This window comes from Pelodiscus sinensis, chromosome 26, assembly GCF_049634645.1.
Source record: "Pelodiscus sinensis isolate JC-2024 chromosome 26, ASM4963464v1, whole genome shotgun sequence".
Taxonomy (NCBI): domain Eukaryota; kingdom Metazoa; phylum Chordata; order Testudines; family Trionychidae; genus Pelodiscus; species Pelodiscus sinensis.
Genome location: NC_134736.1, coordinates 20817517 through 20830911, shown reverse-complemented (window position 1 = coordinate 20830911; position 13395 = coordinate 20817517). Strand labels below are relative to the sequence as shown.

At 54.2% G+C, this 13395-nt stretch overlaps 1 protein-coding gene across 1 annotated transcript; it reads left to right on the top strand.

Moving 5' to 3' along the window:
• The first annotated feature begins 488 nt into the window (after nucleotides 1-488).
• Nucleotides 489-8149, top strand: LOC142820456 (zinc finger protein RFP-like). Its single transcript, XM_075909281.1, has 6 exons — nucleotides 489-560; nucleotides 3894-4124; nucleotides 4433-4455; nucleotides 5174-5289; nucleotides 6809-6856; nucleotides 7538-8149. The coding sequence occupies exons 1-6, from the start codon at nucleotides 489-491 to the stop codon at nucleotides 8050-8052; spliced, it is 1005 nt and encodes a 334-aa protein (XP_075765396.1). The 3' UTR covers nucleotides 8053-8149.
• Nucleotides 8150-13395: the final 5246 nt, after the last annotated feature.

Genomic DNA, 13395 nt, shown 5'->3' with positions numbered 1-13395 from the left:
GTGCCAGGGCCACAACCAGAGTGTGGGACGTTTCTCACCAAAGCCTCCAGGGCTGGGGTGTCTCCTGCTGGCTCTTCCCCTTCCAGGAAACAGCCTGAGTCAGCTCCAGGGAGGGGAACAGCCCGTTGCTGCTGGAGGCAGGTAGAGCCTGCGCTCAGGAAATTGAAACTGATGCTGTTCCCCAGACCAGAAGGAGCACTGGCCACAGTGAGTCTGTACAAAGCCTGCAGGAGGAAGCATCTTGTTCTGTCTGCCTGGAGGGTTTCACAGCCCCTGTCACTCTGGAGTGTGGGCACAATTTCTGCCAGGCCTGCATCAGCCAGTGCTGGGAGCGACCCGGCCCAGCCGCCTCCTGCCTGCAGTGCAGTGATCCTGTGCAGCAGGGACCCCTCCAACCAGTGAAGGAAGCAGGAGGGGACTGGCTGTGCGAGGAGCATCAGGAGGTGCTGAAACTGTTCTGTGAGGAGGATCAAGCCCCCATCTGCGTGATGTGTGACAGGTCCCAGAAGCACCGCATGCACACGGCGCTGTCCATAGTGGAGGCTGCCCAGGAGTACAAGGTAGGGAGCTGCTGCCCTGTCTGCTAGGGAATTATTCTGGGTTTTAGTCACTGGCTAATTTCCCTGACTCTTCCCTTGCCCCGTGCGACTCAACAGCCAGCTAAAGCCTGCCTGGCCTGGGACAGGCTGTAACCAAAGAAATCAAATGGGAGGTGAACCCAATCAATGTCAGGCTGGCCTCTGGGAATGTGCTGCCTTCAGACTGGAGAAGGGGGGGTTACAAGTGGCTGGTGTTACAGATTTGATGACTAGAGATTGTTTTTATTACTTGTATTTGCATCACAGTCGCCCTCACAGACCCCATGTGAGATCCGGGCTTTATGCAAAACACAGCCAGGGACAGTCCATGCCCTGAGCAGTTTATAGTCTAGAGATAGCCAAAAGGTGAAGAGGGGAACTGAGGCACAACGCAAGGGAGTTAATCACCCAGTAGGTCAGTGGCTGAGCTCAGCACAGAATCCCAGTTTCTCCAGATGAAGTCCATGGTCCTAACCAGTAGGCCATGCTGCCACCTCAACCACATCATGAAATGTGTCAGTTAGGTGGGAAAGGCACCTTGCTCGAGGCCCAGCAGGGATAGAAGGTTTCCCACTGAGATGCTGAACTCTTGCGCTGCTCCAGGAGGGGTTAAACTCAGATGCTGCGGCCAGCACTAGAGGAGGTCACTGAACTGGATGCAATGTGGGACCCCGAGTGCCTTGAGTCCACCCACAGCAGGACTCCAGGCAGCGCAGATTGTGCCAGGTACCACTGGGATCAGACTGGGATGGAGCAAAACTACCCCCAGGCTGGAGCTGCCCGGTGCCGGTCTGACCTGTGCCAGTGGGTACCTGGGCACGAACCAGCCAGCGAGGTTCCGTTAGTCCCACCAGGCAGTCTGTGGGAATCTCCCACAATGCACTGCTGCCGGGAGCTGTACCAGGGACTGGGGCAAACCCCAATCATCCTGAACAGAAATCAGCCTGTTTAATTAGGGAGTCACTGACCCATCCCCCGAGCACAGGACATGCCCACGCCTGCCTGCTGGGCCCTCCCTCAACGCTTGGTCGGCCTCTGTGGGCCTGTCCCTGCCTCTGTCAGACCATCCCCGCCTACGTCATTCTGTGTGGAGGTGCCACCCCCTCCTGCTGCAGCCTCAGTCTCCTCCTGTCCCTTTCTCACCAGACAAAGCCACGGCCAGGGCTGAGTCCCCACCAGGCAGGGACAGAGCCCCACAGAACTGGGACTGCGCAGACAAATGGCCCCCAGGCCCTCAGACGGTGGGGAGGGGGGGGAGACAAAGGGCAGCTTCCCTGGGGTCTGCTGATTAAATCACTGCTGCAGTGCACTGGGTGGCTGTGAGGGCTGCCGGGGGCGGGAGAGGGGGGTGAGGGGGCAGGGAGGGGGACATGGTTCAGCGCGCTCCATGTGGTGCTGAGGGCTGACTGTCCCCATCCCTGCCCCTTCCGCCTGAGGCCCTGCCCCTCCAGGGAGTGTGGAGCCTCCCCCACTCCCTCCACTTCACCGAGCAGCAGCCCAGTGATGCTCTTGCTCCTCTGAGCCTCCCTGTAACGAATGGGCTTGCCCTGGTGCTTAGCCCAGCTCTGTCCTACCAGCGCAGTCCCCAGGCCTCAGGGCTGAGCTCCCAGCCCCTGTTTAAACCCTGGTGGCTCCTGGGATTGGCATCACTTAGGCTATGTCTGCACTGCAGGCTTCCTGCGCAAGAAGATTTTTGCAGAAGGGATCTTTTGCAAAAACGTCTTGTGCAAGAACGCGTCCACCCTGCAAAAGCACATCGGAAGAGCGATGCGCTTTTGCACAAGAGAGCATCCAGACTGCACGGACACTCTCGCAAGAAAGCTCTGATTGCTACTCACAGAATAGCCTGTGCTTTTTTCCAGTAGCACTTTTTGCACAAAAAACCCTGTTGCCCATCCACACACACCTTTTTGCACAAGAACTCTTGCACAAAAAGGAGTTATTCCTCGTAGAAAGACGAATACCTATGCCACAAAAAGCCCTCTGTTCTGCCGATCTGCTGCACATTTTCTTGCGCAAAAATGCTCTTGACGTTAGGACGCTCCACACGCTTTTGTAAAAACAGCAAATGCTGATCTGATAATCAGTTGACTAGTTGATTTCCACCCCCCCCCATCAGACAGAGGCAGCAAAGGGGGGAAGAAGGGGTACTTGAAAGTGGCAGTGCCACACAGCTGAGCCTGGGATCAGCTGTGCAGCACTGCTGCTTTGAAACACCATGGCGGCGTTCAAAGGGTCAGCACTGCACAGCTGATCCCAGCTTGGCATTTCAAAGGGGCAGCACTGCACAGCTGATCCCAGCTTGGCATTTCAAAGGGGCAGCGCTGCACAGCTGATCCCAGGCTCAGCTGTGTGGTGCAGTGTATGTGGAGCCTGGGGTCAGCTGAGGACTTCCCAGCTGATCCCGGCTCCGCATGACATTTCAAAGCGGCAGTGCAGCATGGAGCCCAGGGTCAGCGGGGACTCTGACTCCCACTGGGGATTCTTGTGCATTTCAAAGCTGGTACCCACACGCAGCCCGGAGTCAGCGGGACTTCCCGCTGGCCCTGGGCTGCATGCAGAATTCTGCATTCCTCCTTTGAAATGTACAAGGAGGAATAGGGAAGTGTATATCAACTAGTCAAGTAGTCAATGGAAATTCCATCGACTACTTGACTAGTCAATTAATCGCTAGTTAACATCCTCAGTTTCGCCATGATCTTGGGTTGCTGGATTCATATCTGCACAGGCCCTGAGGTTCCATGTCAGGGGATGAGTTCATATCCAGCCTTTGTGGCTTTCCCATAAATCCTCCTCCAGTTACCTGAATGTCCCGGGGAAGGGCTGTCTGCTGGGTCTGCTCATTTCCTGCTAATGGGTTTGCTTCTGTCCTCTCCCTGGGTATCTGTGTCAGTGTGGGGCCAAGCAGTGTTCCCAGTACACTGAGTGCTTGGGCGGCAGCTCAGGAGAGTTTCAGATGCTCCCCAGCCAATTGGCAGAATGTCAACAGCTAGGTGTTTCAGCTGGTGGTGCATATTTACACTTGCCTCAGTGCACATAGAAAAAATATTCCACACATTGATGAAGAAGTTTAAAGAGAATCTGGGTGTTAAGTCCTGCCCCCTCCTGCTCTGGATGTGAATTCCCAGAGCTCATGGATAACAAAAGATGCTGCCCATGACAGACATGGGGGTCTTCCTTTCAGAGGGACACAGGGGCCAAAGGGAAAACTGAGGGTTTTCCAAGAAGTTCTCTTTGCTGCACACTCAGATCCCCACGAAAGGGCCCCGGGCTCCATCCATGCCCCTGACCAGCCCTTTCCCCATTTTCATACAGAAACAGACACAAGCCGAGAGGCAGAAGATTGTGGCCGAGTTTCAGAAGCTGCAGCAGTTCCTGGAGGAACAAGAGCGACTCCTGCTGGCCCGGCTGGAGCAGTTGGATGAGGAAACTGGGAGGCTCCAGACTGACACTGTCAGGAAACTCTCCGCACAGATTTCCCATCTCAGCGAGCAGATCAGTGAGCTGGAGGGGACGTGTCAGAAGCCAGCGAGTGAATTCCTGCAGGTGAGACTGAGGGAGAAACGTCCCAGCTCCTCACACAGGGAAGGGAGGCTCCTGAATCACAAGCGCTGGGGTCCAGCTGTCAGATCTGGGTGTAACTCGGCGGGTGCATTGCTGCCATGCGAGTGACTGTTGTGCTTTGCAGAGTCACAGGCACAGAGCTACTAGAGATGGCAAAGCCCCATTCGCTCAGGGGATCCATGTTCCTGAGGCCAGGGCAGGGCCCCTTGTTCCCAGGTTTGCAAAATTCTTTCACTGAGTCCCTTGTGTGTGCCCAATGGGACTGAGATTCTTTTCTCTCTCTCCTCCAGGACGTGAGAAGCACCCTGAGCAGGTAGGTGTCTCTCGCTTCCCTCACACTGCACAGCGCAGGGAAAGAGCTTGGAGCTGATGTTGGCACCACATCTCCCCAGGGCCCTGCAGCCAGATGTGAGGGGAAGGTCACAGGCTGGGCACAAATCTCTGATCAGCGTCAGCCTGCGGCTCTCCCCTGGCCCAGCAGACTCTGGAATTCCCCATTCAGGGCACAGTCTGAGCTCAAGTGTTTCCTGGAGCTGTCACCTCCCTGGGGACTGGCTGCCTCAGGGCTGTGGGGTGGGACATGGGCCTGTCACTGCTGGGCACTGGGCACATTCAGCCCAGGGCAGCAGGGACCCAGAGTCTGTCCGACCTGAGGTCAGTTTGGAGACCTGTGGGAATGGGCTGGGGAGGGGGGAGCTGGTGTTTCTGTCTAGTCCCTAGTGGGCAGATTCCTACAGCCCTTCCCCTGGGAACCTCCTGCCCCTCAGCGCCTGGAGGCCAAGGGGTGAGTTGTCCGTGGAGACTCAATTCCCCTTTAGTCCCCCAGCTGGTCTCCCCAGGCCAGAGCTGCAGACTGTTCATGGGACCTTTGAGGGGACGTTGCAGGGCCAACGGCTGCGCTACCTCTGCTCTCGGGCTGGGAGAACTGGAGGATTCGAACTCCAGGCCCAGCAGAGCAGCGACTCACTGGCCAGAGCTGGGGAACTGAGTCACTCGGTGCAGTGTCCCCATGTGACGTTGTCTATCCCCAGGTGTGAGACGGGGCCGTTCCAGCCGCCAGAGGAGATTTCTCCTGAATTGGACGAGCGAGTCAGGGGTTTCTCCCGGCAAACGACTGCGCTGTCGGAGACACTGAGGCAGTTCACAGGTACTGAGAAGGGACGGGGAGGGGAGAGTGAGTGAAGCGTCTGAGCCCATGGAAAGAGACCGATGGTGGTTATTTAGTTCCTCATTAGATTAAACTTCTGTTGATTGTGAGGTGAGAATGGCGCCCACTTGCAGTCCCAGACACTCAGGTTGATTAATTGAAACTTATTTGTTCCAAAAGCTACTTTGTAATAACAGCAACTGTTAGAGCACAAAATGGCCGACACACAGACAGAAACACGCCCAGCTCCGTGCTGCTCTCTGCAGAGACGCTGAGTACACAGACCCCACGGCTCACAGGTAGAGCCAGGACTTCACACACTCTGAACCGCTCGTGTCAAAGGGACCCAAGTGGGTGAAGTTACTTTGAGGCCAAAGTCTTGGCAGGATCTGGGCCTAGGCTGTGACAAATGTCAGGAAGTGAATGAGCCAAACCCAGCGGAGTCTGCAGGGTGGGAGGGATGTTGAGGAGAAAGCGAATCTCTTCACAGATTGCCCTGGGGTGGCTGTGAGGCTGCAGGGATGTGGGTTCTATTGCTGGGAGAGGCCTGAGTGAGAGAGAAAGGAGGAGGCTTTAAACCTTTTTAACTCCATTAATTGCCTAGCTGAAGTCGAAGTAGCTTAATTTGGCTCTTAGAACCATAGAATCACAGAGCTGGAAGAGACATCAGGAGTCATCGAGTCCAGCTACCTGCTCAAAGCAGGACCAACCCCAACTAAATCTTTGTCAAGCCAAGACTTAAAAATCTCTAGGGATGGAGATTCCACCCCCTCCCTAGGGAACCCATCCCAGCGCTTCCCCACCCTCTTAGGGAAATCGTTTTTCCTAATCTCCAACCTAGACCTCCCCCACTACAACTTCTTGTTCTGTCATCTGTCACTATTAAGAACAGTCTCTCTCCAGCTCTTTGGAACCGCCCCCCCCTTTCAGGAAGTTGAAGACAGCTATCAAATCCCCCCTCACTATTCTCTTCTGCGTGCTAAACAAGCCCAAATCCCTCAGTGTATGTTTACATTTGCATTCTATAGTAGGGGGCCCCAAATTGGACACATTACTCCAGATGTGGCCTCACCAGAGCCAAATAAAGGGGAATAATCACTTCTCTAGATCTGCTAGGAATGCACCTCCTAATGCAACCTAATATGCCATTAGCCTTCTTGGCCACCCTGTAGCCTCATATCCAGCTTCCTATCCACTGTAATCCCCAGGTCTTTTGGCGCTGTCCACACAGCAGGAAGCGGAGAGACGAGCACTCTCCCTCCGACTTTCCTTACTCCTTGTAAAAGCAGGTCTACCAGCACCTACAGAAGCCCCTCTCAGTTTGATTCACAGTCTTCAGTTGATCGCTAATTTGAACCTGGGGAGATCGACAGTAGCAGCCTCAATCTTCTCTGCAGTGTAGATGCATCCAAGAATGTCTCTGCTGTAACAAAAACCCAGGTCTGGGTGTTAGGATTGGGGATGTCGTGGGCAATATGGACTCCTGGAATCTCACCTTTCTTCTCCCTTCCCCCACCAGACACGCTGCCCTCTGCACTGGACAGAGCAAGACGTCCTTACAGACAGGGTGAGGTTTCAAGTGGAGACTGAAAACACCTTCCTGAGCTTGTAGCTCAAGTCACCAACCAAACCCCCAGCGACCACGACAGGCAGAGCCCCAAACCTGCCCACTGAGCGGTGAGGCGCCCCAGGGGACTGGATCAGAAGGACGAGGGGCCGTGTCCTGCCCCCCTTTAGAAATGGGATGGTCAGACCCCCCCCCACACACACACACACACTTGCTATGGGCTCAGTTTGCAGGCAGGGGGCTTTGCAGGCAGGGGCTGCGCTTTGTGTCGGGGCAGCTGATCAGTGCAGCCCCTCCTTGGGCACCAGCCTCTGCCCTGTGCTGGCCCCTCCCAGTGACCCCACCCCAGTTCCCCTTCCACAGAGCCCTGCCCCCAGCCAGGCCAGAAGCCAGAGCTGGGCTCCCCCCATTGAGCCCGGCTGCCCTGAGGAGCCCTGGACCCTCCACTGCCCTGGGGGTGACTAATGCCCAGGCCCTGCTCTCTGGGGTGAGGCGGCTCTTCCCCCGCGCTGCTCCCTCCCCTCTGTGCCCTGGGCGGGGAGTGGAGGCTGCAGCAGGGGAGGAAGTTTCCCTCTGGGGGTTAAAGCTGCAACCTGCCTCCTCTGCCCTCCCCCCCACTGAACCCTCCTGCTGCCCCCAGGGCTGAGCTCTGCCCCTCACGCCCTGGTTCTCTCTCCCCAGTGACTGTGACTCTGGATCCAGACACGGCAAATCCCCTGCTCGTCCTGTCTGAGGATGGGAAATGTGTGAGATGGGCAGACACATGGCAGCCACTGCCCGACAACCCAGAGAGATTCAACACTTGGCCCTGTGTGCTGGGCCGTGAGGGGTTCACCTCGGGGAGACATTGCTGGGAGATGGAGGTGGGGGATGGGCGACACTGGGCTGTGGGGGTGGCCAGAGAGTCTGTGAGCAGGAAGGGACAGGTCAGCCTGAGCCCTGAGGGGGGGATCTGGGCTGTGGAGTGGTGGGGGGAGAGTCAGTTCCGGGCTCGCACCTGCCCTGTGACCCCGCTGCCCTGGAGCCCCCCCAGAAGGATCCGTGTTTGTCTGGACTTTGACCGGGGGCAGGTGAGATTTATCGATGCTGGTTCTGAGGCCCTGATCTTCACTTTCCCGCCAGGCTCCCTCCCTGGGGAGAGAATCCGACCCTGGCTGGGGGTGTGGTCAGCATCCCCACTCAGCCTGTGTCCCTGAAATCAGCCTCTCTAGCCTCACACACCCCAGTCTCTGTGACCCTGGAGGACTCCCCCCTACCTAGCTCTGGCTCCTCATTTCTAGGATCCCTGAAAGCTCCTGCCCCTCCCTCCCTCCAGCCCCAGAGATTGGAAGGGTACGGAGAAAACCCCTTGAGAATGCAGATGAGGCAGAGGTGGGGGCTGGGCAGGGGGCAGAACTAACAGCCAGGCTGGGGACAGGCAGAGGTGGGGGCTGGGCAGGGGGCAGATCTAAGAGTCGGGCAGGGGACAGGCTGGCAGGAGGGGAGGAGGACACTGAATTAATCACTGAGGGGTTGGGAAGAAGCTGGAAGCTCCACAGACGCAGGGAGTGGTTTGTACCCATCTGCCAGCCAGAGCTCCTGCTGCAGGAGCACAGTCACCTTCTTCCCCTGTGACTCTTGGGGAGCCGGTGACACTGACAGTCACACACAGGGGCTTTGTCTAGACTGGCCAGTTTTTTGGAAAATCAGCTGCTTTTGCGGAAAAATTGCCAGGTGTCTACACTGGCCGCTTGAATTTCCGCAAAAGCACTGACTTCCTACTGTCTGAAATCAGTGCTTCTTGTGGAAATACTATGCTGCTCCCGTTCGGGCAAAAGTCCCTTTTCCGCAAAGCTTTTGCGCAAAAGGGCCAGTGTAGACAGCTCAGATTTGTTTTCCACAAAAAAGCCCCAATCACAAAAATGGCCATCGGGGCTTTTTTGCGGAAAACCGCGTCTAGATTGGCCACGGACGCTTTTCCGCAAAAAGTGCTTTTGCAAAAAAGCGTCCTGCCAATCTAGACGCTCTGTTCCGAAAATGCTTTTAACGGAAAACTTTTCCATTAAAAGCATTTCCGGAAAATCATGCCAGTCTAGATGCAGCCAGAATGTGGAAGAGGGTGAGGGATGTAGACAGACCAAACCCCTTCACACAGCCAACTCCAGCCATTGGAAACAGAAGATCAGTATTTTAATTAAAGTCAGTCCAGGAGCTACCTCAAACCCAAGTATACCCCCACCCCGCCCCGCCCCTCCGTACCTCTTTGCTGAGGTCTCATCCTCCTCACTCTGTACAGGAGGAGAGGGACAGCGTGACATCAGCGCCCCCTGCCTCTGTCTCCCTCTCCCTGCACAACAAGCAGGAGGCTCCCGGGGGCAGCGCTGAGGCTCTGGGCAGGAGCAGCAGGGCAGAAGGGGGAGGGGCAGTTGACGTGTCAGCACTTGATAGGCTCCCAGCCAGACCAGTCAGGATCCCGTCAGAGCCTCCAAGCTCTACTGGTTGGTGACCATCCCCTTCAAAATCACTGGGCCAGTCGCATGAGGGGTTTTTATTATTATTTTATTTTTTAATCCTGAGGCCTGGGGGAGGCAGGAAAAGGGTTTGTTTAGCCAGATGGGATTAGAAGGAAAATGCAAATTAAAATAAAACAAGACTAAAGGGAGAGTCCTGGAGACATGGTGAAAATCTCCTTCCAGGCTGGATTTTGAACCCTCCTTCTCAGGCCCTTTTGCTGTCCAGCGTCGGTGACTTGCTGTAAATAAACTAGACAAGCAATTCTTGTTTGTGCTACTTCACTGTCCAGGCTGCAGCTCCTGGAGGCAGAGGCCAGGGATTTGCTGCCTGAGGGGGGTGCGTCCCCGGAGTGCCCACAGGGAATATCCCACCCCTAGGAGGAGAGTTTGGGGTTTGCTGCGCTGTGTTCCTGCCCAGCCTGGGCTCCTCTGTCCTGCCCACACCTTGTCAACCAGCAGCTCCTCCACGGGGCTCTGCGGGGAGGTAGCTGGTGCACAAGGTGCAATCCAGGAAGGGTCCCAGGAGTTACAATGCTGAGTGTCATGGGGACTAATTTTTAGGCCACTAGAAAATCCCAGGAAGAGACTGTGACCTGCACAGCTGAGTTAGGGGCTTAAACTCCCTAAGCAACACGCGGGTGTCACACACACAAAAGCCAGCTCAGCAGGCAGGGCCCCGGGAGCCGTCTAAGCCAGCCAGGGGAGATGCTGACAGGAGGGGAGGGGTGCACTAAGCCACGCCCCTCTCACAGGACGGTGCCTGAGTCTGGCCTGCAGGGGGCGCCAGTCCCTGCTTAGCAATCCACCCGCGGGAACCCAGTGCCGGGGTCGGGTGGCTCAGGCACCTGAGGCATTTCTTGCCAGAATGAGGCAGGCACCTGCCTCACCCCACATGCAGTGGGTAGGGGGAGGGGGGTTTGGTGATTTCACCTGCAGCATGACTCCCACCCCCTGGTTAGAGCCCCCGGCTGGGACGTGGCAGAGCCAGGCTCAAGGCTCCCTTCCAGCTGCTCCCAGCCTCAGGCAGTCACACAGCAGGGCCTGTCCCCAGGCTGGGGGCGGCTCTGTACTGAGACCTCACCCCCCAGCTATCCAACGTGAGCCCCTCAAGCACTAACAGCCTGGACGTGGGGTAGGGGGGAGAAGCTTCCCCGGGGGAGGCTGGTTCCCTGGCCCGTCTCTGCCACCTGAGGGGGAAATCTCGCTCCCCTGGGGTACAGAGCCCCCAGAAGGGTCCGAGGCCGGAGGTCAAATCAGTGAGGCAGGAGAGAAACCTAGAAGAGAAAACTTTATGATGCGTGCATGCAGGCTGTCACACCAAGAGTGAAGCAGCCCTGACAGACAGATTCAGGGATTTTTTATACAGTATGTTCAGACAGCTCAGTTGTGGATTGTTTTTCTTTAACATATCAAAGTCTCAGCAGAAGTACTCTGAGGCTTCTGTTCACCCCAGGAGTGCTAGAAGTAAGTTTTACAGAACAAAGCCATGAGAATGTGGAGTGGAGAAGTCTACAAGGCAAACTGTGACAAAGATAAGGGTTTACATGACAAATTGTGACAGACTAGGAATATCCATGAACTTGAGATGGGAGGCATTGTAAGGGTCTTGATTAGAGCTAATTTGATTTCTCTCTGTTACAGGGAGAGAGGCCTGGAAAACTTTTAACCCTTACAGCAGTTTTCTTTAGAGAGTTTTGATTTCCTGCACAGTCCCCCCTTTAGACACAATTGGAGTTATTGGATTTTCCCCACAATTCCCCCCTTTAATACTCCTATTGGAGTATTACTCAAAGTTTATTCTGGACATTCTTAGGTATTCTTCTTTTGCTGGGATGAATTCTTATCTTAGAGGGAGGTTTTCTTTATCAGTTGGGTAAATGATCCACTGCCCATTCACCCCCAGATCTTTACCAGTGCCAATATTGCTTTCAAAACACAATGGAAACATAGTTCCTGATGGATGTAATGCTTGAGTAAGGGGAATCCCTGAGGCAATCAGATTTTTATGCCAAATCTGCCTGTTTTCCCCATGACTATGTATTCCTGGTACAGCGTTATCATTCTGGGCATCTACCCACTCCCGCTCTCCTGTAGAGTACTGACTACCAGTAAATCTCAATTTTAGGGGTCTGGTCCACAAAGAGGCAGGAGTTGGGATAAACTGTAATGGTAAAAGGCCTTCAGAGCCTTTTATGAGCTGTTCACATATCCAACAGTCACTTGCATTGGTGAGGGACACAATCTTCTGCAGGGCTTCCCGATAAGGGTGGGGAAAGCTATATACTAAGGCTATTCTGACTACTAAAAGAAGGAAAACAATCCCCATCTTATTATAGTATCTTAAGTCTCTAAAGTAGAAGGATAATAATAATAATATAGTAATTAGCTAGCAACTAGCAAAGCAGTCTCTTTAACTAGCTTAATCAGCTAGTATTGTTTGGCTTGCCTCTGCAGGCACTCTTCGAGATTTCGTAGTCTCTTAGTTCACTCAATACTGGAATGGATTCCCCTTTGTGAGAGCTACGGGGCGCCAGGCTCACCTGTAGGTCTTTGCTGGCACAGTCCTACCTCTCAGGTTGTACCTCGAAGCTCCTGGTGGAGGCCGGTTTGGTAACAGTCTGGTTTGAGAGTTTGCCGCCTCGGTCCGCTGAACCTCGTCCTCAGGTGATTCCTCCAGGGAGGGGTCCTGGGTGACGGGGTCAATCAGCTCTGTTGGATCTGCAGTTCGGTGTACATGACTTGTGTGGATCCACGAGGGGCCCTCCTTCACCTTTACTGCTGTGTGGGTGATGAGCAGCACTTGGAACGGTCCTTTCCACCGGGCTGTCAGGGAATTCTTTCTGCGATGTTCCTTCACGAACACGTAGTCGCCTGGTTGGATGTTGTGGCATGGTACATCAGTAGGTACTGGGAGGGCTTCCTTCACCTGCAGGTGCAAGCTCTCCTAACCGTCATTTTATGTCTAGGTTTCTTCTTTCTGTGTGGCTGCTAGCCTGTGGGCCTCCTGCAACATTAAACTGCTTACAAATCACACATGAATTAGATATTCTTGACAGCTTCTAGGTGCATGCCTGGGGCATACCATTGTTTTAGGATCTGTGAGGCCAATCTGTGAGGCCACCCCCCTTTTGCTCATGTGTGCCATTTGATGAGACACCTGAGCAAGCTGCCATGTGAGAGATTTTTGGGGCGACTGGACAGCCAGCTGGGGATAAGGAGCAGCCTGCTTTCTCCCAAAGGTTTTTCTCCGTAGGGTGAGTAGCTTGCTGTAGTTCTATCAGGTCCTGCAAAGAAACAGGGAGGGAAAGAGAGACCAGAATCTGAAAGGGAGTCAGAGGTCCATGTGCTGCCCATGTCTGGCTGCTGCATCAGCACTCCCATTACCCAGAGAAACAGGATCAGTGGCACCTGTGTGGGCCGGGCAATGGGTAATAGAGAGGGATGTGGGTAGCTGAATAGCATCAAGGAGTTGGGAGATAAGGGGACCATGAGAGATAGCAGAGCCAGAAGAGGTAAGGAAACCTCGTTGTTTCCAAATTTTTCCTGTGGCATGACAGACAGAGAAAGCATACTTTGAATCAGTATAAATGGCAGCAGACTGTCCGGGCGCTAAAAGGCAAGCACGAATTAAAGCGATGAGCTCAGCAGCCTGAGCTGATTTTGATTCCTGGAAGAGAAAAGGCCTCTAAAACATCATTATCTGAGACCACTGTGTTACACCTTGGTTCGGTGATGTGATGTGAGCCTCAAGGGTTAAAGCCGACTATCCAGTGAAAACTACTGGATGATGGTGAAACAAATGATTTTTATTAAGTGGTCAAAACCAGCAATTAACAAGTAGGTGTTTGAACTAGCAATTGCTTAGTACTTTTACAGCGTAGAAAAGCTTGGGCACAATTATACCCAACTGATTACAATTCTTTGATTACAATTCACTTATATCAAATCACTATTCCTAATTCGCCTAAGACAACGTAGCATACAAATAAAAAATACAAAAAATAAAGCCAAAATAATGATAATAAAAGAACCGTCCAAAGCCAGCCC